This window comes from Nicotiana tomentosiformis, chromosome 5 (assembly GCF_000390325.3).
Source record: "Nicotiana tomentosiformis chromosome 5, ASM39032v3, whole genome shotgun sequence".
NCBI lineage: Eukaryota > Viridiplantae > Streptophyta > Magnoliopsida > Solanales > Solanaceae > Nicotiana > Nicotiana tomentosiformis.
Genome location: NC_090816.1, coordinates 94896236 through 94918775, shown reverse-complemented (window position 1 = coordinate 94918775; position 22540 = coordinate 94896236). Strand labels below are relative to the sequence as shown.

At 35.3% G+C, this 22540-nt stretch overlaps 1 protein-coding gene, 1 long non-coding RNA gene and 1 pseudogene across 2 annotated transcripts; 2 read left to right on the top strand and 1 right to left on the bottom strand.

The window, feature by feature from the left end:
* Positions 1 to 183: 183 nt before the first annotated feature.
* On the bottom strand, positions 184 to 1611 carry LOC138891817 (uncharacterized). The gene is made up of 2 exons (XR_011408147.1): positions 1170 to 1611; positions 184 to 338 (listed from the first exon to the last, which is right to left on the bottom strand). It is a non-coding gene; the product is annotated as an uncharacterized lncRNA (long non-coding RNA).
* Positions 1612 to 7133: 5522 nt separating this feature from the next.
* On the top strand, positions 7134 to 13471 carry LOC104105118 (mitochondrial hydrolase YKR070W-like; annotated as a pseudogene).
* A 745-nt stretch (positions 13472 to 14216) lies between these two features.
* Positions 14217 to 21921, top strand: LOC104105115 (leucine aminopeptidase-like). Its single transcript, XM_009613359.4, has 4 exons — positions 14217 to 15332; positions 19424 to 19657; positions 19742 to 20071; positions 21514 to 21921. Exons 1-4 carry the CDS (start codon positions 14355 to 14357, stop codon positions 21808 to 21810), a joined length of 1839 nt encoding a protein of 612 aa, XP_009611654.1. The 5' UTR covers positions 14217 to 14354; the 3' UTR covers positions 21811 to 21921.
* Positions 21922 to 22540: the final 619 nt, after the last annotated feature.

The following is a 22540-nucleotide window of genomic DNA, read 5'->3' as shown; positions in this document are numbered from 1 at the left end:
ATTTTGCGAGACCGCATCCAAGTAAAATGACATTTGCATCTAGTTGGCTAGAAAGACGTGATGAACATGCATGATAAACATATATTTAGAAAAAGAAACTTCGTACCTTGGAGTATTTGCTCGAGATGACAGAGTCTCGTACTGATAACGTGTTATAAAATAAAGACTATAAAGTAAATAAACTGAAGACGAGTATAGAGATAGATTGATCATATATTATTCAACTTCAAACTAATGTACATAATGAATTGAAAACTCCTCTATTTATAGAAGAAAGGAAGCAGATGCGAGGCTGTTCTTGAGCTGCTTGTAAGCTGCCTGCATGAGCTGCTTGCAACCTACATGTTTAATAAGAAGTTGCTGCAAATCATTTCATTAAGTTGCTTGCAACTTGCTTGCATCAGCTGCTTGTAGATAAATTTCAATAAAGTACCAAATGAATAATCTTCTTCAAAAAAATTATCTATAACGGAATAATAAATAGATATTCACAGTATAATTATTTTCATATTGATATTAAATTTGAGCAAACTAAGAGTGGAAACATTGTCATGGTAATATTCATTGACAAATACACAGTACCAAATGACTTTTGCATCTCCAGTCCCAAAATGCTAGAAATAAAGAAGACCGTGTCCTTTTTTCTTCTTCATTAGATCAAGCAATTTATTATTGTCACTCTTCTTCCTATGGGCAGAAACATGCAATTTATTCTTGAAATACGTAGCAATTGAGAAGTACTTTAGATATGAAAAGTGTTGCTCCACGTAAACCTTGTAAAGTTAGTGAATTTGCAACTTTCAAGGGGTGTATATATATTTTCTTATTTCTTCTTCTTCTTCTTCTTACCCAATTTTCTTGATTTCATTTCCTTCTTCAAACTAACAAATTTTCGTTGATAACATTAAATCTAGTTGAAAACTCAAAACCCTAAGATAACCGTGATACCAAAAAGAGATCAATCAATAAAAGCATACCTAGTTACAAATTACTGCAATATAATTTAGGGATTTTTACCTTCCTATATACTATTAGAAACTTTATTATCAAAAATGTCCATGTTTAGTTAATTACCCGACCTAAACAAATTTTATTTACAAAATATATGTATTCCGCCTTAAAAGGCTCTCAATCCATTATTAGTGCATTCAATCAATGGATTTACTTACATATTTTTCCTTTATTTTTTCTCCTCTTCTCTTTCTTCTCTCCAGAATATTGATGCGGGATCCCTCCAGTACCAAATCTCCTTTTAGCTCCCATCTTCAAAAACAATCCGAACAAACTGAAATTACAAAGCAAACTTAAACTACAAAACACAGACACGTATTCATAGACACATGTTTCTTCTTGTAAGACACATGTTTCTTCTTGCAAATCTATTTGATGCGCTACCAAGTTGGTTCTCTAATCTTCCTCTCAATTTAAAGATTCTGAATCTCTCTAACAACCATATCAATGGAAGAGTCTCTTATACCTCATCAAATATTATGTGTAAGGTAATTTAGATATTGGAAATCCTTACCAACAGTAAGGCAAAATGGAAAAAATCATCTTCTTTATACTTAAACTAGTATATATATCCGCGCTTTGCGCGGTACCAACAGTGAGAGAAAAAAGAAAAAAGAAAAAAAATGTAGTGTCTTTGCCACCTTACTCAAGAATACAACATAAATCATAGTAGAACTGATGTATTAGAATAACAATCATGATATATATATATCAACAGTAAAAAGCAGCAAAGCTTCTAATTTGAGAAGCAATCTATAACTTTCACAAGGTAGAAAAGATAAATAGAGAAGGCCCTATCTCAAAACTTAGAAATTCTACTCTGCATGAAGGTAATTAGACATAATTAAAGGTCTCGAGATTTTTTTTATTTTACAAAGATTTAATATTTGTAAGTATGTTATCTAACTTTTCTTATTTTAGTTTATCCACTCTATTTAGATTATTCTTGCATAATTGGAAGCGACATCAAGTGTAAGAAAGAAATAATAATTTTTAAAACTTGAGTCCTTATGTATTTTGTAATATTTATGAAAGTTGGAATTTATAATCCTAAACATGTTATAATATTTGTGTAATCATAAAAGTCTATCATTATGAGTAAATGTAATGTTAAAATTAAATTGCTTACAAAATTTAGGAGGCTGCAATTAATTTTGTAAGAACTCATTTTATTTTCTTATTTTCTACTTAAAATATAGGAAAAAATAGAAACATATGTGGTCATACGTGATGGATGCGATTCGACTCTTCAGCAATTCTTTTTCGTTTCTTCCCTCTCGTTTCTTGTATCCTCTTTCTCTTTGTTTCCCTTTTATTTTCTCTTTCATTCCCTTCATTTTCATCCATTACTTTTTCAACTTCTCCCATACTGGTGCCCCTTTTCACGGCATATTGAAACTATTTCTCATCCAAATTAACCAAACAAAAAATTTTACGCCAGATTTTCTTACACATTATTCTTTTTTCGAAATAGATTCTCATACTGTTTCGACTTCTCGGCTATAAATTCATGTTATCACAGACTACAGACACGGGATACCTTGAAGGCCAAAAAGATCATAAGAATAGTAACAGTTGTAGATTTAATGATTCAATTATTTTATCAAAAAATTGTCGTCATTGTTTCATTTTGATTTAATCCATAAAGGTTAATGAAATACTAAAATCTTCTTGAATTAAAAGTTGTGTTCAATTTAACGGCCAAGTGTCGAACTACAAATAACTACAAAGTCAATGGACTTTCAAATAGAGAAACAACAAAGCAAAAACATGAAAATGTAATACGTGATTAAGCATAGGTATAGGTTATTCAACAAGAGGAAATAGAGTAAGTTAATAATACAGGAGCGGTAATGAAGTTAAAAAATTCAAAAAATATGGCGGTAAACATGGTAGAATTAATTGCAGAAACATGAATTGAAAAGATAAATGAATCATCATACTCCATAGATCCAACTACCGTGAAAAAATCACAGTTGGTTTCTCGTGGTCCTCTGAGTGACTGAAAAGCATCATTTATAATATTGTGAAGTAGAATAAATCTTGTAATAAAATTAGTATTAAGTATCATTAATATAAAGAAAGTTGATTTGTAACTGAAATGTTTCTTTAATTGTTCGTTTGTGTAATAATCGTGACATTTGGGATTGTTGTAGCCTGGACCAAACGTCGTTTACAGTGGTGTCTTTTGGGCTTTTACAAATATCATATAAATAAATCAAAATAAAGGAGAAAATAGCAAAAATTTGGGGAAAAATATAATTGTGAATTCTGTTATTAGAGCATGCCACATCACCTCCCCAATGCATGCCACATCACCTCCCCAATGCCCCTCAATTTTATAAATATATAGATTTTAAGTAAAGTGGAAATAACAGTGGTTATAATAGACTTAAAAGTATTTTCATCAAACTTTACTAGTGTATATTGTTTTACACAGTTAAATACAACTACAATATCATACAACTTGAATACAAATTTTATATAATATATTTTTATATATTTTGTAACTGATTTATACATAGTAAAAATAAATTTCATACAACTAATTATATATTATACAATTTATCTATAACTTGCACACATTATTTCTACCCGGTTATATACAACTACAATATCATACCACTTATATACAATTTTATACAATATGTCTTGTATATTTTGTATCTGATTTATACATAGTAAAAACAAATTTTATACAACTAGTTATATATATTATACAATTTATCTACTACTTTCATACATTATTTATACCCAGTTATATACAACTACAATATCATACAACTTAAATATATTTTTTATATATATGTATGAAAGTTGAACAATATTGGATAAAAATTATATTTAAGTTGTATGATATTGTAGTTGTATATAACTGGGTATAAATAATGTATGAAAGTAGTAGATAAGTTGTATAATATATAACTAGTTGTATATATATATATATATATATATATATATATATATATATATATATATATATATATATAAACAACATAATATAATTTTTCTACAATTTTACTACAAATTCGTAAGTATAATGTATGTCATGTCTTCTTCTTCTTCGAGTTTCAATCTGAAATTCAGCCAAAATCAAGTCTAATCTTTACCAAAACACACTCAAAATTGAGATATAAACTCCAAACAATATTCTAAATTGTTTGTAACAACACCCAATCCAAACAAATAATGAATTTTAAAAACCCAAATTCGAATTCAAAGCTTGAAAACTTTTTAATGGCTGTCAATGGTGGAATTGTTGTTCTCTTTTCCTTTGCTTTACATTACTGGAATTAGGGATTGAGAGATAGAGAGAGACGTAGAGAGAATTCCCAATTGTTTACAACAACACCCAAATCAAATAAATAATGTCTTTTGAAAACCCAAATTCAAAACTTCAAAGCTTTTTAATGGTTGTCAATGGTGGAATTGTTGCTCTCTTTATCTTTGCTCTACATTACTGAAATTAGGAATTGAGAGATAGAGAGACGTAGAGAGAGAGAGCGCAAGAGAGAGAGAGAGAGAGAGAGCATGGGGGAAAGAGAATAAGGATGGAAAATAATTGATTCATAATATAAAGGGATACTCATTTAATTCCTAAAGTGTATATAATTGGTAAATTTGTATATAGGATGTAATTAATTGAAACTTGAGTAGGGTTGGTAATAAAGTTTCGAATAGTGTATAGGAATATAAAAATTCCTATAATTTAATCAATGACAATAGACCTAGTGTAAAATCCAAATCTTAAAATAATAGTAACACCAATTGTAGACATATAAATTTTGTTGAAATTAAATTCATCAAATAATTTAGACTGTATTTTAAATTCAAGATATATTAGTTCAGATAAATTTATTGGCTAATATAATTAGATTAGTTATATAAGTCCAATATATATGGATTAACAAATAAGTCTAAATCCATTAGGCTTGCCCATTTAATTGGATTACAAGTGATGAGAGTCCACTTCATTGAGCCCAAGATGTCATCTTACTAGAGGCTCGGTTTGATGATGCGTGTCAAATAACGTGGCACACCAAGTCAAATGGAATAGTTTATAGGATCATGTCACGTGTCAAAATAACAAGGCATGCTAAGTCAAATTAAAATTTCAATGAACGCATGTGCAAGTGACATGTTCTGGCCAATCAAATATGGTCTTGTCACGCTTCAATCTGATTTGGTCGGAAAGAGTTTGTTCTCGTCACAACTCATCCCTCCCGCAACTATAAATAGGGGTCTTCATAACTCAAAAAAAATATCAAATATTTATACAAGAAGCAAGAGAGAGCTCGTGGATCAAACACCGCAAATTTCTCTACAAGTTTCAAGCTCTAAGCAATCAAGTTCAAATTCAAGAACGAATAACAAATCAAGGTTCAAGTAGTAAGAGTTCAAATCAAAGTTCGTGCTAGTTGAGTTCAATATTATTGTTCGTGACAACAAATATAGATTCAACATCAACCTCAAAGGCCCTTGAATTTATTTAGTGTTGAAAAGAAGAATCAGAGGAATCATAGATGTTGTAAAACTCATATTATTTGAAATAAAATACCACGATTGTTACAATATTTTTCTATCTCGGATATTTTTCTTGACGCAATTTATTGGGTACGACAATAAACATAGACACCATAAAGAAACAAAAATCTGAAAATGAAAACGTAGACCAAATTTCTTTTACTTGTTCTTTCTTGTTATTTTTTTCCTCTTAAACAGTATTTTGATTGCATTTTTCTTTTTCAAATCCAATAGCCTTTTGTTTATAAGAGTAAACCCAGTTAAAAATCTTATAACCTAAAATTACAGTAACGCCAAAAATTTGTAATCTATAGCAGTAAATCTAATTGCAAATTATGATAGAGTTTTTAATTAATAAAAAACAATTCTAATTGCAAATTACGACAAAATCGAATCAATAATAAGAAACCCAGTTGTAAATGTGATCTATTCTCTAAGATTATAGGTAAACAAAAAGTTGCGAAAAATATATACTAATTATGTATAAAATATGTGTATTTTGTATATTATTTATTAATATACAAAAAATATATATTTTGATGGCTATTAATTTTTAGAGGGACTATACGGTGTAGTTTTTTCCAAAATATTGACGTAAAAGAAACAAATAAACTATTAAAACATATAACTACAATAATTTCAAATGGCGCAAACTTTTTTTTTAATAAGAGTTAAATTTTTAATAAGCCCTAATTTATTAAAAAAATATATTTTTAAAACTTCATTTTTTCTTAATTCATCCTGTAGACATCAAAATTTCATCGGATCAAATCCATATGAAATTTAAAGTAGTTGTTCTTGGATGCCACTCTATCTGAAACTCTAACTTGGAAGCTACTTTACCTGAAACCCTAACTTGGAGGCTACTCTACTTGAAACCCTAATTTGGAGGGTACTCGACCCAAAACTCTAGCTACACCTATAAAAAAGGGACCATATATTCCATATGAAATTCATAGTATCTCGAAATTCCATAAAAAATTATGAAATATTCACAAAGAGATAAAAAATATCAAATATTATCTTTCTCAAAGCCGCCGAAGTGATCAACGGATGTTCTTCCTTTTCACGAAGATCAAATACATCCTAAGTAAGTTCGCATCATCCCACGTTTGAGAAATATACTGGTTAAACCCCTCGAATCACGAAGAACGATCTAGAGAGAAGAATCAATTGAGCAAATAAAATTGTACCCGCATCATTTTATCAATAAAATTATATTTCTTCATATTTATATTGTGGTTGTAATTTATTTTGTATCGGGAATAATTTATTGCAAACACACCCCTTCAACCAATCTAACCTTATAAATTTATTTAGAATCAAAAGTTGGAAGATAGAAATTAAAGAAAAACGATAATTTTCTTTTGTTTAGTTTAAATTTTAGGGTTTTTTCAGGAAGTGCTAAATTGAAGATCATGGAAGTAATAGAATCATCCAATGGCATAAAATTTTAGGTATTTTTATTCTGTAATAGGGTTCATTTTGGAAATGTGACTCCAGTGGAAGTGAAGTTCAAAAAGAATTGTTCCATAGAGTTGGGAGGGGAAACGCAAAAGGGGAAAGGGAGAAATGAGGTTTGGACTTAATAATCAGCCATGGCCACTCTCTTGGCTTCGATTGCGATCTGCTTCTTCTACGCGCTACTTCTCTCTGGTTCATTCGCTTCCACTACAGTTCTGTATAATTATATTCAAACAAACACATGCTTTTACAGTTCTGTATATGATATTCAAACAAACATATGCTTTTTTCTGTGTGTATTTTACCTGAATTTGAGTGGTTTCAGGTCTTCATGTGGGATAGCATTTGATATAGATGGGGTTATACTACGTGGCCGAACTCCAATTTGGAATTCTCCCAGGGCTCTCCGGAGACTGTATGATGACTCGGGTATAGTTTTCTAGCTGCTTACACTTTGCACCTTATGTTGCCAGTCTCTAGAGGCTCTAATTGCATGGAAATTTTGTTTTCTTGGTTTTTGCAAGTTCTATTTGTTGCATTTTACTAAGAGTGGTTTAATCATAAAGCTTAGATATTTCTACATTGTTCTTTTGGTTGAGAATATGTTTTAGATATTTTAGCGCTTTTTCTGTAGGTTCTATGCTTTCTTGGAGTAGTTTAGCCTTTCAGAGATTTATACTTTTAGAAAATAGAGAGAACTTCTAATATTTTCTAGTTGTATTTACATAATATTGCTATCAGATGAGTTTAAATGGAGTAACATGGTCAGTGAAGATTCATATTGTCACCCCAACATGTTTGGGACTGAGACACAGTAGTTGTTGTGCTTTTGGTCTCTGTGTTAGTGGGATGAACATGTTGGAACCATTTGTACTTTATGAAATCTTATTGAATTTTTAATTGTCTCTATGATGTGATATCATGTTCACTTGTTAATTGACTAGATTGACGAGAAAGAGACATGTCTTGTGTAATGTTGATAAACAATTTTTTTTTTCAATATATACTGAATGATACAAGATTTAGACTTTTGTACTTGTCACATAGTAATGCTTTACCCTTGATGCAGGCAATCTGAAGCTTCCCTTTTTGTTCTTGACAAATGGTTAGTACTATCCATGAACCTACTTGCTTTTAGTTTATCTATTTGAGACGTAAACCTTTTCTCTGTTGGTCAAATAAATCTGGTTAGTCATTCACAAAATTGATCCATGGATAACTTTTAGATTCTTAACAATCACTTTTGATAAAGCTTTCTAGGACTTCAGGTTTTACATCTAATTAGCATCTCCAGTGGCTGAAATATTTGCTCGAACAGTAGTTTGGTTATCTACTCGATGAAATTTATTGGTCAGTCTCACACAACTATATTAAAAAGAAGTAACTGGAAATTAGGAGGATTTAACTATCACATTTGTGTATCGTGTCACATGTCCTCTTTCCAGCTGTATGGTGATTAGTGAAGTCCAAAATAGTTTGAGTTATACCCTTCTTTGTGCTGCACATTAAATCCATACGAGACATAGACAGGTATATCCTTGTTCTCCTAAATTGGATTTTTGAGCATCTTGAGTAGATGATTTCATGGCAACCCGTATTGGACAAACTGTGGCTTCTGCTTGACCTTTGACATGATAAAATGTTACATACAAATGAGTTAATATCAATCTATATACAGAATTTTCTCTCCTCTCTATTCCACAATACTGACATTTGTAGACGAATCATAATCATTTTTACGTACAATTCCCTGCAGTTACATTCTTCTCTAAGACGTGTTAAATGGACAGCAAAGTTTTTAAGTCAATTTGTGATCTTTCTGCAGGAGGTGGTATCCCAGAGTGTAAAAGAGCCTCTGAGTTAAGTGGTAATCTTTCCAGAGTGAAGAAATAATAGTAGGCTTGTTGTTATGTTGGTTCACTTTTCAGCTGGAAGCACCATCCTTGTTCCCCTGTTGCTTACACGGTACTAACTCTTACAGGAGAGGGACTGTCGTAAGTGAAAAAACAACTGTTAGTAGAGGGATATAAATCTAAATTGTATGTTCATGGATGCAGGTCGTGCTGGGGCATTCACCTTTTAGGAATTTGATAAAGAGGTATATATGCTGCATAACATTATCGGAAATAGGTCCTCTTAGATCTAATTATTTGTCTTCGTCTGCATGCTTAATTTTTCACTTGTCGTTTACTCATTTCTGAAAGGAAAGCTGCCACAAGAGAGCACTTATGCTCATGTATCAATCCATCATGAGTCTATTTTGTTAATAAAAATATTATTGTTCAAGACTTTAAAAGTGTCTACAAATCTCAGATTTGGTTATAACCACAGTAAAAATTTCCTTGAATCATGCAGATCACTAGCAGTGGAATTTTGTTTCTTTTGCCTTAGTCTTCTGTGTTGTTTCGCAGTTTAGAGTCTTCATGAAACTGCTTCAGTCTTCCATACACCACGTAGATCCTGGAAGTCCAAAATTCTCAATTGGTTTTGTATTTTACTAGATTTGAGAATGAACTCATTGTTGTCACTGGAAAAGGTGAACCTGCTGAAGTGATGTCTGCATATGGTTTCAAGTAAGTTTCTAGCTTTTGTGTGTGGACCTTCATATTATTGAAGTTCTTATGGAAGCAGTGAAATTTACTTCTTTTGCTATCAAAACCATGGCCAGAAAAGTTCTCTCCCTGGAAGAGTATGCATCTTACTTTGATGACATTGATCCTGTAGCTCAGTTCAAAAGGTGGACAAAAACAACAAAGCACTTAAATTTGTCAAGAAATTCTTCAGAGTTGGCACCACAAATAGATGTTCTCTCTGATAGAGTTAAAGCAGTATTTATTGCCAGTGATCCTGTTGATTGGGGGAGGGATATACAGGTAAATTTTCTTCCTTTTCTTGGTAAATGGACAAAGAAGATGCTTTTGCTTTCTTCTTTGATATTGAAGTAATAGTTCCTGTGCTATCTATCACAGCAATCTAAGATAGTATGAAAAGATAGGTGTATATTTTGGTAACTCAGCCCGACATTGAAATTTCACAAATTATTAAATAAACTTCTTGATCTTGTGGAAGGGAAATGGAGGAAAGGGGAAGAAATAAACTAATTTACAGCTAACATTTTTTCTCTGTTTCTTAGGCTAAAGATGCTTCTTTTGATTTTGCACCGGGTGTCCGAGTCTCTTTGAGCCCCGACTAATCCCGGGGGTGCACAGGCCCCTCGGCAAGGAGTTTCCCGCAAGTGCACCACGGTTAATTCAGGTTTTACCCAGTCCGATGGCCCTCAGAAATTGTTTGCACCCAGTGGGTTTCGAACTTGAGACCTTGAAAGGGAGCAAACCCCAAGGCTCAAGTCAATTGCCACCGGGCCAACCTCTGAAGGTCAACCCAGGCTAAAGATGCTTCTTCTCTGCAGCTTCTTGATGCTTTGTATAGAAATTATTCATAGTTACGGTAAAAAGGGTCGTACGACGTGTTCTCTTAGCCAAATAAGGAGGTGTTTCATGTTCTACTTGTAGCTAATTTTTCAAATATAAGCTACTTTCTGTTTATAAATCCAGCCAGAATACCTGGACTATACCGTCATGTGCTTTTCTCAGTTAGCCGGTTAGTCTGGCACCATCAACAGCAGCAAACTACTACATCATCAGAATTTATTCCTGCTCTTACCTAAATTACTAAGCTTTGGAGCTACATCATGCAGGCACAAGAATGAAGAGAAAGGGTTAACAGATTGGTTGAGAACAAATTGTTTGTGGCTTGAATTACTTGATATTGATGTCGTTCCTTTCTTGGGATATTAGTCTGGGAAAGGAGCTATATAATTGGAATGCATCTTGTTCCCCTATTTGTTTCATCATATAAAACCTTTGAATAATATCTACTAGAGAGCTAAAGTGTGCAGAGAGAACAGGGATTGACAGATGATCAATCCTTTCCCTTTCTCTTCCTTAGGGGAACTAGGGTATAACTGAAAAATCAAAACTATTTTGATTTCAATCTCTCTCCCCCCACCCCCCACCCCCGGCGTAATGGTGTATCCCTTGCACATACGTCCTTTGGTCTTTTTCTAATTTACTTTCATGTATTCTTCTTCAAACCGTTGTTTTCTTTCATTGTTGATCACATTACTTTCTTGTTTTTATTCTGTTTTTATATGGCTTTTTGGTACTGTCCCTTCTTGTCTATATTTTCATTAATGTGGTGCTTATGCTTTCCTGAGCCGAGGGTCTATTGGCAACAACCTCTCTATCCTCACAAGGTAGGGGTAAAGTCTGCGTACACACTACCCTCCCCAGACCTCACGGTGTGGGATAATACTGGGTATGTTGTTGTTGTTGTATTCTTCTTCTGCTCACTAGCTGAATGATACAGGTCCTCTGTGATATTTTGACATCTGGAGGTCTTCCTGGGAAGGAGAGTGAGCATCAGCCACATTTATATTTTGCCGCCGATGATCTTGAATACCAGGTTGCTAATAAACCTAATCCTGAGTATACCTCACTCACTTTTGGTAGAGTATCCAGTACATATGCAGAACTGAACATCTTTTTCAGGCAAAAGTTATTCCTCAAAATGATTCTTTTCCTTTCAGAATGATTTGAATCATGGAACCAAAGGAAAAACTTTAAAAAGAGCATGCTATTAATCATCTAGTACGAGATAGGAGATATTAAATGCTTTGTTCGAACAATTGTTATTTGCAACTGCTGGTTCTCTGCATGCATCTCCAACACTATGACATTATGGGTCTAAGTGTGACATTTCTTTTTATTTTGCAAGTATATTTACTGGCATAGCTTCTGCTATAACCTCTTATATGATGTTGCTTGTTGAGAGTACTGATCAGGTTTCAACTTAGGGCAGGCAGCATTTTCTTGTGAGCGTCTTGGTATGGGCGCATTCAGAATTGCTCTAGAAAGTGTCTTTAACAGGTAGTTTCTGTGTTCTTCCAACTTCTCACTTCTGCCTTTTGTTGGAGATATGTAGCCTAATGATGTGCAATAGATTTTAAATTTCACATTTCATACTAAGAAATATAAAATTCTGAACAATTCCCAGAATTCACTTGAAGCCTTTGGAGTATACATCTTTTGGGAAGCCAAATCCATTTGTTTTCCAAAATGCTGGTGCCATATTGAGAAATCTTCAACTCTCTCGTCAAAGTATGACCTTTCTGGTGATAAAGATGCTATACATGCTTTCAGAACTCTGTACATGATTGGTGACAGTCCATTTGTCGATGTAAAAGGTGCACGGCAGGTTTGTTGCTCGTTAACATGATTCCTTCGCGCCCTCTACAGACAGATTGCTTCAGATCATCACTATCTTGAAGTTATTGTCCATATGATTGTAACGAGCATACTGTTCAATTTTAGGCAGGGCATCCTTGGTTTTCAATTTTGACGAGGACTGGTGTTTTCAAAGAAAGAGGAAATCATGCAGAATTTTCTGCTGATCTAGTAAGTTTGTCTATTCTGTACTGATGCATAAGTTCCCTTGCTCATTATCAATTCTTGTGCTTCAATTTTGAAAGTTCCATTGCTCATTATCAATTCTCGTGGTTCAATTTTCAAAACCCCCACGCCCCTAAGTAATCAATCTTTCTGATGTAATTATTACTTTTGGTTTTACTTTTTGTATTTTGGTAAGGATGGAACAATTAAAAGAGATAATTTCCCTGAATAACCAACTTCAGAGGGACTGAAAATGATTCCGAGTGTTTCTTTTTTACTTGCCTCTTTTTACTAGATCTCACCTCCTCACCTTCAATACTTCTTCACCCACCATTCCTCTTTTAGCTCCAATCAAACGTCGCATTAGTTTCCCACTCTAGTGAGTGATTTACATGACCTTTGAAGCCGCCCAACATCATTTTACCGGTAGGAGAAAAGTCTATTTCATAGAATTAACTCTTTTTTTTCCTTTGGCCCTCCCTGAGAAAAAATTCCATTTTATCTATGAACCGAGTTTTCGTTTGAATCTCTTGAGAGATGCTTGAACGTGAATCGTCCTAATCTTCCAACGTTTTTTCATGCATAAGCATCGACTCATTTTTCTTTGCTGCTTCTGCAGGTGGTCGACACTGTTGAAGAGGCAGTGGATTTCATTTTGAAGAGAGAGTCTAGTTAGCAGCATTGTCAATTTTGTTTTCTGACTTGCTGCCATGTTGCCTTTACTCATAGATGTTTGTGAATTTCAAGTTGAAGTTTGTTAAAAGTAACTCAAACAGTAATTTGTCATCAGGTCTAACATTATTTTTAGCATGTTAGCTAACTTGAACTGCTGTATTGCTAGCTCCCGCTCTTCTGATCTCAGTACTGTTGTAGTAGTCATTTTACATAATACTCATTTATTATTGACAGTAGAAAATTATTTTGACAGAAGATTCTTCTTTCATTGTACTAGCTCTTTCTTGGCCAAAATTTCCTGAAATGTGACAGTTATGTTATGCAAGAAAACTCAGAGTCAACAATTGGTTTTTTGGCCTTTTACAAACTTATTTTTTATTTTATGACCCTATCTCTTTTTTCACACATGGGAGATTTACTTTTACACATAAGAGATCTTTCATTTAGAGATTTAAAAAAGGCATTTTCTTAAATTTAACATTGTAAAAGACCATAAAGGCTTAAAACCTCCGACTAACAGCCTACCTACAGTAACTTATATTTTTGTGGTATAAATGAATGTCTCCCTAGGTTCAATTGCCACTATCTCACCTTTTTTCCCCCAGTGTAATAAAAGTTTATACTAGTAATTAAGAAGAAAGAAATAACAGCGCCCATATTAAGTATTTAGCCTGTATTTATCAAATTGACACATGCAAAGAAGCAAGATTATAAAGCACGTTTTATGAGAAGCTGGTAAAGTTATGTTCTTTCTATTTTAAATTGAGCAAAATCTCTATGTAGCTTAGCACTACATAAGGTTCGATTTGCTTTTCGCCTTAGTGCGGAACATTATTACTAATCTTTTTAAGCTTTCTATAAAGAAAATTAGAATCAGGACCCGATTCCCCTACCGAGTAATTCCAGTAAGTAACATCAATAGGTAAAATTATCACATAGACTGCAAAAGACCTCTAATAAAAATAGCTTACAGAAACATTAATTCAAATGAGAATACTTGGGAGAGTTTATTTACAATGAATTTACTTTTAGTCATATCAAATTAGTAAAGTTTTGCATGCACATATTCCGCTAAATTTTATTCAAAAGCAAAACCAAAAATATTCCTCGAATCCTCTGCAAAACCCTCTAAACCCGCGTCTTATATACGCTTCGAATACCCTCTTCTTCTTCCATCATCGTACTCTCCGACCTCGTTGCAGAAGAAACCTTCATTTCTGGTCAATTTCAATGGCGCCCATTGACCCACATTCCTTCACCGATTCAGCACACCCACTCACTACCCATATCTCCCTCACTCTCTTCTTCGATTTCCCATCTTCCACCATTTCCTCTGCCACCCTTCTCTCCCTCCCCACCCCTTACATCGGACCCCTCACTCTCGACACTCGCTCTCTCTCTATCTCCTCTGTGCTTGACCCACTTTCCCTTTCCCCACTTCCTTTCTCCCTCTCTTCGCCAGACCCAATTCTTGGACAATCACTATCCGTTTCCCTTTCTAACCAAACCCAAATCTTGATTCTATCCAAAACCAGCCCTTCCAGTTCTGCCCTTCAGTGGCTTTCCCCTCCTCAGACATTCAACAAGACTCACCCTTTTGTGTACACTCAATGTCAGTCTATTCACGCCCGTTCGATTTTTCCTTGTCAAGACACACCCGCTGCGCGTGTCAAGTACGCTGCGAAGTTGAACATCCCCCGCCAGTTATCGGCTGTTATGGCTGCCAGGCACGTGGAGAGGCGGGACCCACTGCCCTCCGAGGCGCAAGGGGTCTGTGATGATTCAGTGTGGTGCGGGGATGATAGGGTGGTGGAGGAATTCGTGATGGAACAGCCTATTCCTCCCTATTTGTTTGCATTTGCTGTGGGAGAGTTGGGGTTCAGGGAGGTGGGACCCAGGACAAGGGTGTATGCTGAGGCTGTTAATGAGGTATTGGATGCTGCTGCTAAGGAGTTTGCTGGTACGGAAGAGATGATTCAAGTTGGGGAGAAGCTTTTTGGACCTTATGATTGGGAAAGGTTTGATCTTTTGGTGCTGCCTCCGAGTTTCCCTTATGGCGGAATGGAGAATCCGAGGATGGTTTTCTTGACGCCCACTGTGATTAAGGGGGACGCCAGTGGAGCGCAGGTGGTGGCTCATGAGCTTGCTCATAGCTGGACAGGGAACTTGATCACGAACAAGAACAACGATCACTTTTGGTTGAATGAGGTATTATAGCTTATTGAGTTAAATGCTTGAAAATCACATAAGGACTTAGCATCCTGTTGTGTTTATGTTCCATAATCTCATGATTTTATTGGCATTTATCGTGTATATTCTTCAGTTTCTTGTGTGTGATTTATTTATTTCTTGCGACGGTTCAGTAACTTAATGAACTTTCCTGGTTTGTACTTGATGCTTTGTATTGTCTGACATTTGTGTACAGAACTAAGATGGTTGCTTAGTTTATAGCAGGTTCTCTAGCTTATGATGTAATGTAAATTAGATGCTGAAATTGGACTTTGTGGATTTCATAGAGTTTGTTGAGAGAAATTATAATATTGAGTTTAAATTAGTGGAAGAGAAGTCCTTAAAGGATTAGATGATAGTTTGTGGGTACTACATTTGTTCTTTTAGTTCAATATTTTGGTCCAGGAATAATTGAGTCTAATGCGCAAAAAGATGACATATAGTGCATCGTTTTTTTGTTGATAAGTCAAGTACCATTTCATTGGTAAGTCACGAAGTAGTATAAATAATGTTTACATCATGCCAGAATGACACAACCACCTTCTCCTATCAAAATTCTTCCATTCAACTAGATGGTATGCCCTTTAACAAGTTGTATAATATCTTCAAGCCTCCCAAATATCCTTGGTCATACATCTGTGGGGTTATATAGAGGTGGTTCTGTTAGAGAGGATTGTTGATGCTCTGAAAGAGACTGAATCCAAGAGAGAAAGCACTTCTAGGCTCTAGCATTGTTGAACTTGAATTCAGGGAGAGGCAACAACAACAACCCAGTATAATCCCACTAGTGGGGTTTGGGGAGGTTAGTTTGTACGCCTTACCCCCACCCTGCGGTAGAGAGGCTGTTTCCGATAGACCCTCGACTCCCTCCCTCCAAGAACTCTCCACCTCTATGCTATATTCAAGAATACTGAAATTTTAAAGGAACTTGAATTAATTAGAAAATCACTACACTGTAAAGGCTTAGAAGTTGAGGATAAAGAAAGTAAGTTTATAGGAGTCAGGACTTGTTATATACTTGAAACTGAGAGGATAAAATAAGTGTCATTCAAGAGGAGGTCATCAAGCAACTTAAATTGAGAGGAGAAATTAAATGAGAAAGAGAAGTTGATTCCAGGTATTCGAGGAAGTGAGGTTTGAGCAAACAAAATTTGTGGATGGGTAGAATGTTATTGAATGTGGCTATGCACAAAAAGAAATTTGTGGCTTACGGAGTTGGTTCAGAAGAGAAGCCGTTTTAGAGGCAGTTTAAGAATTGAGCTTATGAGCTCTATTTCGAAGTGGATATGTTGAAGCAACACGCGAATGAACTGAATCTAAGAAAAGAGATGTTGGATTCATTAGAGAATGAATTGATAGTGCTAAAGGAAGAACTTGATTCTGCTCGGTTTTTTTGAATAACGATCAAAAGAACTTCAATCAAGAGGTTGTGAGTTCGAGTCACCCCAAGAGCAAGGTGGTGAGTTCTTGGAGGGAGGGAGCGGAGGGTCTATCGGAAACAACCTCTCTACCCTAGGGTAGAGGTAAGGTCTGCGTACAAACTACCCTCCCCAGACCCCACTAGTGGGATTATACTGGGTTGTTGTTGTTGTTGATCAAAAGAACTTCAATCCTGTGCAAATGACAGTTGTATTTTGCGAAAAGGCTGACACTGACAGGAGCTTCCTGTAAGAAGATTGAGTTGAAAGAGAAAGGCTTACAGGCTTGTGCCATTATGACAAACCAGGCTGTAAAATCTACCATAGTCGCTTAGATGAATTTGGAAGGTGGAATCAAGATCAACGCAGCAATGAGGGCATCACGCCCAATGAAGAGGCCAATTGCCTTGGATGAACCAGCTATATTAGGCAATATATTATCATTTATATTAGTAAAAAATTTAGTAGTAGACGTTTACAACATCAGCCAATAATAGTATAAATAAGAGAGTTAAAGATATGAAATGGCATCAGAACTTTGTGAACATTTAACTAGAGTTGTGGCTCTATTTATTGATCGCAACTCCATTTCTTGATTCCTGTCTCTCTAATAATAGAATTACCTTCTCTAAAAAAGGGTTTAAGTGTTTCACATTTGTGTAAGGAATGTGTTGTTGTCTCAGTAAATTGTTTTGGAAATCCTCACCTTTTGAGTTAGCTTTTCGGGGATGAGTTAAGCCCAACTGCCCAAGGTCTATTTTCTTAACTTGGTATCAAAGCTAGACCCATTTTATATTCTTGGTTTACCCAATGTTGGGCTCCCATGTTATATTTTCCTCGCTTTATGTGTCCAATCCTGAGCGTGTAAGGGGATGTTAGAATCTCTCACATTGATATGGGTTGTCTGCTTATATAGTCTTTGACGATTCTCATTTCATGAGCTAGATTTTGTGGTTGAGTTAGGTCCAATATCAATTTTTTTACATGGTATCAGAGCTAGAACCATTCCTATTCTACCTAATGTTGGCAACAAAAGATGAGGCACGTCTTTCCCTGCCTTTTCCCAAGATAACACCAACTCAGAACCATAACATTCTTTGGATAATTGAGAAATCCCCTCTGTCAGTTATATGGTCCAACTCTAGTTGGAGCACAGGTTTGAAACTCGGGAGAGTATGGGGCTTCCCATCTACCCTCCTTTTGTTTAAATACCTGGCTTTAGTTTTCCGTGGGGTTTGAACTTGTGATGTGCGCCGGCCACACATCCCCCGTTATGCTTCTTTTATCATGAACCAAAGCACTAAAGCATTGGGGAATCTCATTCTTTGATTGTATGCCATCATCAAGATAGCTGGCAAACAATGCAACAAGTGAAAAATGTTGCTTTCTTCATTGCCATAAATTTCCATATAGCTTTCCTCTTCGGCTCTTCACCATGGAGCAGGCAGCTTTAATTAGACCTGACTGGAAGTTTGTTGAGAGTGAACCTTCTCAAGTCATGTTGTCTGCCTCACCAAACAGTGTATAGTCATATAGCTTTGCTAAGAGCGATTTCACCTCATTCAACTGTCAGTCCTGTAAAGATCTTCAAGAGGAAATGTCCAATGATGTCTGATTCCTGACCCTCCTTTGAATCTCAGCTTTATGCAAGCTGGTACTGCATCATGTAGCATGGTCTGTTATTTTACGGGTTTACCATTTGTTTTAAGATTGGAGGTGATGCAGGATGGACTAAGCAAAGAAAAGGCGTATTTTTGCCTCCTTTGTGCCTGGTTTAGAAATAATGGCTTACATCTCATTGCCATTAGTCAATGCCTCTGTTGGGAAAGGTCTTGAAGCACTTGTTCCCTACCCTCTTCACAAGTCTTCTCTTTTCAGTTTTACTGAAAAGAATGCTGATATCATTATAAATACTTTCTAGAAGGGACCAATAGAGAATATTATGCTATTTAGCATGGGGAAAACCGATAGTTAATGAAAAAGCAATAGCATTGTGGAAAACTTGGAAGAAACCGGGAGGAGTGAGGCTAAATGGGTGTGTTTGAAAAGTCAAACTGGACCATCAACTTACTGAATTTTCTTAAAAGGCTTTACTGACCAATCTTTTCCGCAGTGGGCTCTAAATTTCTTGTAGTCGCTGGATTCTCTTGAATGTTGCAAGTATTTTTCTTCTGATCTATTATGCATGAAATTCCTTGGGCTTTTGAGTTCCCTCTACGAGGATGTAAACTTTAACCTTGAACTATTGCCTTCTAAAGCACTGTTTGGGAGGATTGTCTTGCAAGATTTGTTATGTTGCAATTAAGACTTGACGCCATTCCTTTTCTTGATTTATTTATATGAAGATTTGTTAGCTTGTTTCTACTGATTAAAGAAAAAAGATTTATTAGCTCGCTTCTGGAATTTTTTCCAGAAGGGGTGGGTGTTGGCTGCTTCTTGTGTTAGATTGTGGAGAAACTCATTGAACTTTTGTTGTTTTATATAAACTGTAGATTAGAGGACTGTGATATAATTCATGGAAGAAAGGACTTCTGATGCTTTTATAAACTTTTGGCTGCAACATTGTCCTTAGGCATGTACAATGATATATCTTTCTTTCTTCCCTTCCTTTACAAGTAATATATGTAATAGAGTGAAATAATGTGTTTGTAGGGTTTCACAACATATGCAGAGCGAAGAATTGTTGAGGCTGTGCAAGGCGAGGACATAGCTGCACTAAATATTGGAATTGGATGGGGGGGACTTGTTGAGGAAATGGAGAGATTCAAGGATAACGTGGAGTTTACAAAGCTAAAAACAAATCAGGCAGGCGTGGACCCAGATGATGTTTATTCTCGGGTTCCATATGAAAAAGGCTTCCAGTTTTTATGGCGCATTGAGAGACAGGTTGGTAGACCAACTGGTGAAGTATTTTACTCTTTTCTTTCTATGAAGAGCAGAACTAACTTTTCTTCTACTTTTGTTGCTCAGATTGGAAGATCTGCCTTTGATGACTTTCTGAAGAAATATATTGCTACTTTCAAGTTTCAATCTATTGACACTGATATGTTTCTCAATTTCCTTAAAGCTAATGTCCCTGGAATAGAGAATGAGATTGATTTGAAACTTTGGACCGAGGGCACAGGGATCCCGCCAGATGCCATGGAACCAGTTTCTAACATCTATTCAAAGATTGTTTCACTTGCTAATGAGTTCAAGCTAGTAGGTAGGATGCCAAGAGATGATGAAGTTGCTGACTGGAAGGGACAAGAATGGGAGCTTTACCTCGAGAACCTGCCTAAATCAGTCGAAGCATCTCAGGTAGTAACTGGCCATTATATGAGAAGTTTCCCTCAGTAAATATGCAAATTATTATCTACCTCTCTTGTTTTGTCCTCTTTTAAATTACATGATTTCTATTTCCTTTTTTACTACTTGCTAGTGCTTAATCTCAGAGAACCTTATGAAATATTTCTACAAAGTAGTAGATACATTGCAGATACTTGGTACTTGTTGCTGGTGGGAGTTAGCAGGTATCCTGTGGAATTAGTAGAGGTGCACGAGCTGGCCCGGACACCACGACTATAAAAAAAAAGTAGATACATTGCAGAATATTCTTTCATCAATTACTTACCAAAAAAGAAATACTCATTTACAAAAAAGAAAAATTATTAGCTGATGATTATTTGTGTGGTTCTGCAACTTGGACTAATGCACATCTACATGTGCACTTCCTGCATATGCCTTGTCTCTATGTGGTCATTCTTTTGTAAGAATTTATCATTCATCAATGGAATTGCAATATGATGAATCATCAACTGTTTCTTCTCTAATGTTGGTATTAGTGCTTGACAGTAATCCATTTCAATTTCCCAGTAAAATTTGTTTTTACAATTTTAAGCTGCTGGCAAATCAATTCGAATGTTGTTAATGCATGTTGCCATATCAATGTGAATGTGTGTGTGTGGTACATGTCCCCTTGATCTAGCGGGACAAAAGGTTTGCTGCTGCTTAATGAGCCTGACATTGATAAGGGCCTAAATGGGCATTAATTTGCTCTCACAAAGCATCGTATTTTCCTCCCCAACTGTTTTCTAGAGAGCAGTCAAGGAAATAGATTAACTGTTCTCCTCTCCTATTCATTGGGCCTATAGGCTATAGGTCTGTAGGTTGTGTGTGATTCTCGTGTGCCTTTTGCGAGTTGAACTTTTTGTCTTATTTCTCTTGAAATTTAACTAATGTGAGGTAATTGAGTCATCTTAAACACATTGAATTTGTTTTTGCTTACTTATATATTTAAGGAAAAGAGCACACGGATTGATGAAGCCCTAGCTTGCGAACCCTGAATCCATCTCTTCTCTGGCCGCAGCTACTCTGTCGACAAATTTTGTAGCTAGTGCAGATATTGATATTTTTAAGTAGACGAAGATGTTATTTGTGCAATCTCTGTTCTTTGCTATTGTTTCCTTTCCCCTATCTAAGTTGCTATAAGTATTATCATTAATGCTTTCAGCCTTCTAACTACTACTTCTTTTTCATTAAATCATGATTACATTTCTAATATAGTAAGAAAATTTAGTCCTGCAAGGTGTCACCTTTACACTATGGAGTATATCCCTTGCCTCACTACTAGGGAAATGTCTTGTCTTGCCTTTTTCCCTTTTGAAAACATTGCTTGAAATCCACTTGTATTACTGTATATGCTCTTAATGCCTCTGCTCCGAATAGAAAAATTGTTCACGTCATTTTTACACCGTTTACAGGTGACAGCTTTAGATGCTCGCTACCATCTTTCAGAATCAAAAGATTATGAGGTGAGGGTAGCTTTTCTTCAGCTGGCCATTTCAGCAAGATGCAGAGACTACTACGGTGAGGTGGAAAAAACACTGAAGGAAGTAGGTAGGATGAAGTACCTTCGTCCACTATATACTGCACTTGTTCAAGGTGCCGGAAAGGAAGAAGAAAAAGTTTTTGCTAGAAGGGTATTCACAGAGGCTTGTGATTGTTATCACCCCATAGCTCAAGGTGTTGCTGAGGCTATCCTTGCAAAGCATGCCTGAAGTTGGTGTAAATTCAAACTTCTGCTTATGTTGACATATATGTGACTGTTGCCTAAATCTGGTTGACTGTGTGGGATGCTTTCTCATTATAGGCTAAATTGTTTTGCTAAATCTTTGCATCTTTCTGGCTTTCACTAAATAGGTGCATTCGTATCACAGAGTTAACCGAGTGCGTCTATTGCAGTTTCAGTGAGTTGGTTTTTGTGTTTACTCTCTGCATGCTATAGCTTCAAGTTTTTTTTTTTTCCTTCATTGAAAAAACCTGCAAGTTTTTTCATCAGTGCAATCCCAAGTTTCAGTTATCTCAATCTGTATATAGAAACCCAAGAAATTTGTTGAAGTAAAATTTCCAAATCATTTTTTCATATTACATTATCGAAAAAATACCTCTTTATCTCAATCTGTGTAAACAAATACAACCTCTAAAATCTTAGCTTTACAATAATGCTCCCTTGGTTGCAATTTTGACCTTTCACTGAATTTGAGGTTTGAAAAACTTCAAGGTTTTGACCAAGTTAAATATACATAACATACAAAATTTCCCTTTCAATGTGCCTACAAGAAGAAAAAAAATATTACTACTAAGGTTAAAACTGCAACTTTTGGAGTGGAGGGGGTATTTCAATAGTACATGTATGGAAAATACATCTTTTTATGTCGATCTGTAAATAAAATTACTTGAAGAATTTGTGTGGGATGTCTACGCGCAGACCTGCTATTTAATAATAGT

Coding starts and splice junctions, on each gene's coding strand:
- LOC104105115 (XM_009613359.4), top strand. CDS start 14,355: ATGGCGCCCATTGACCCACATTCCTTCACCGATTCAGCACACCCACTC. Junction 19,658..19,741: donor TATGGCGCATTGAGAGACAG/GTTGGTAGACCA, acceptor TTTGTTGCTCAG/ATTGGAAGATCTGCCTTTGA. Junction 20,072..21,513: donor AATCAGTCGAAGCATCTCAG/GTAGTAACTGGC, acceptor CACCGTTTACAG/GTGACAGCTTTAGATGCTCG.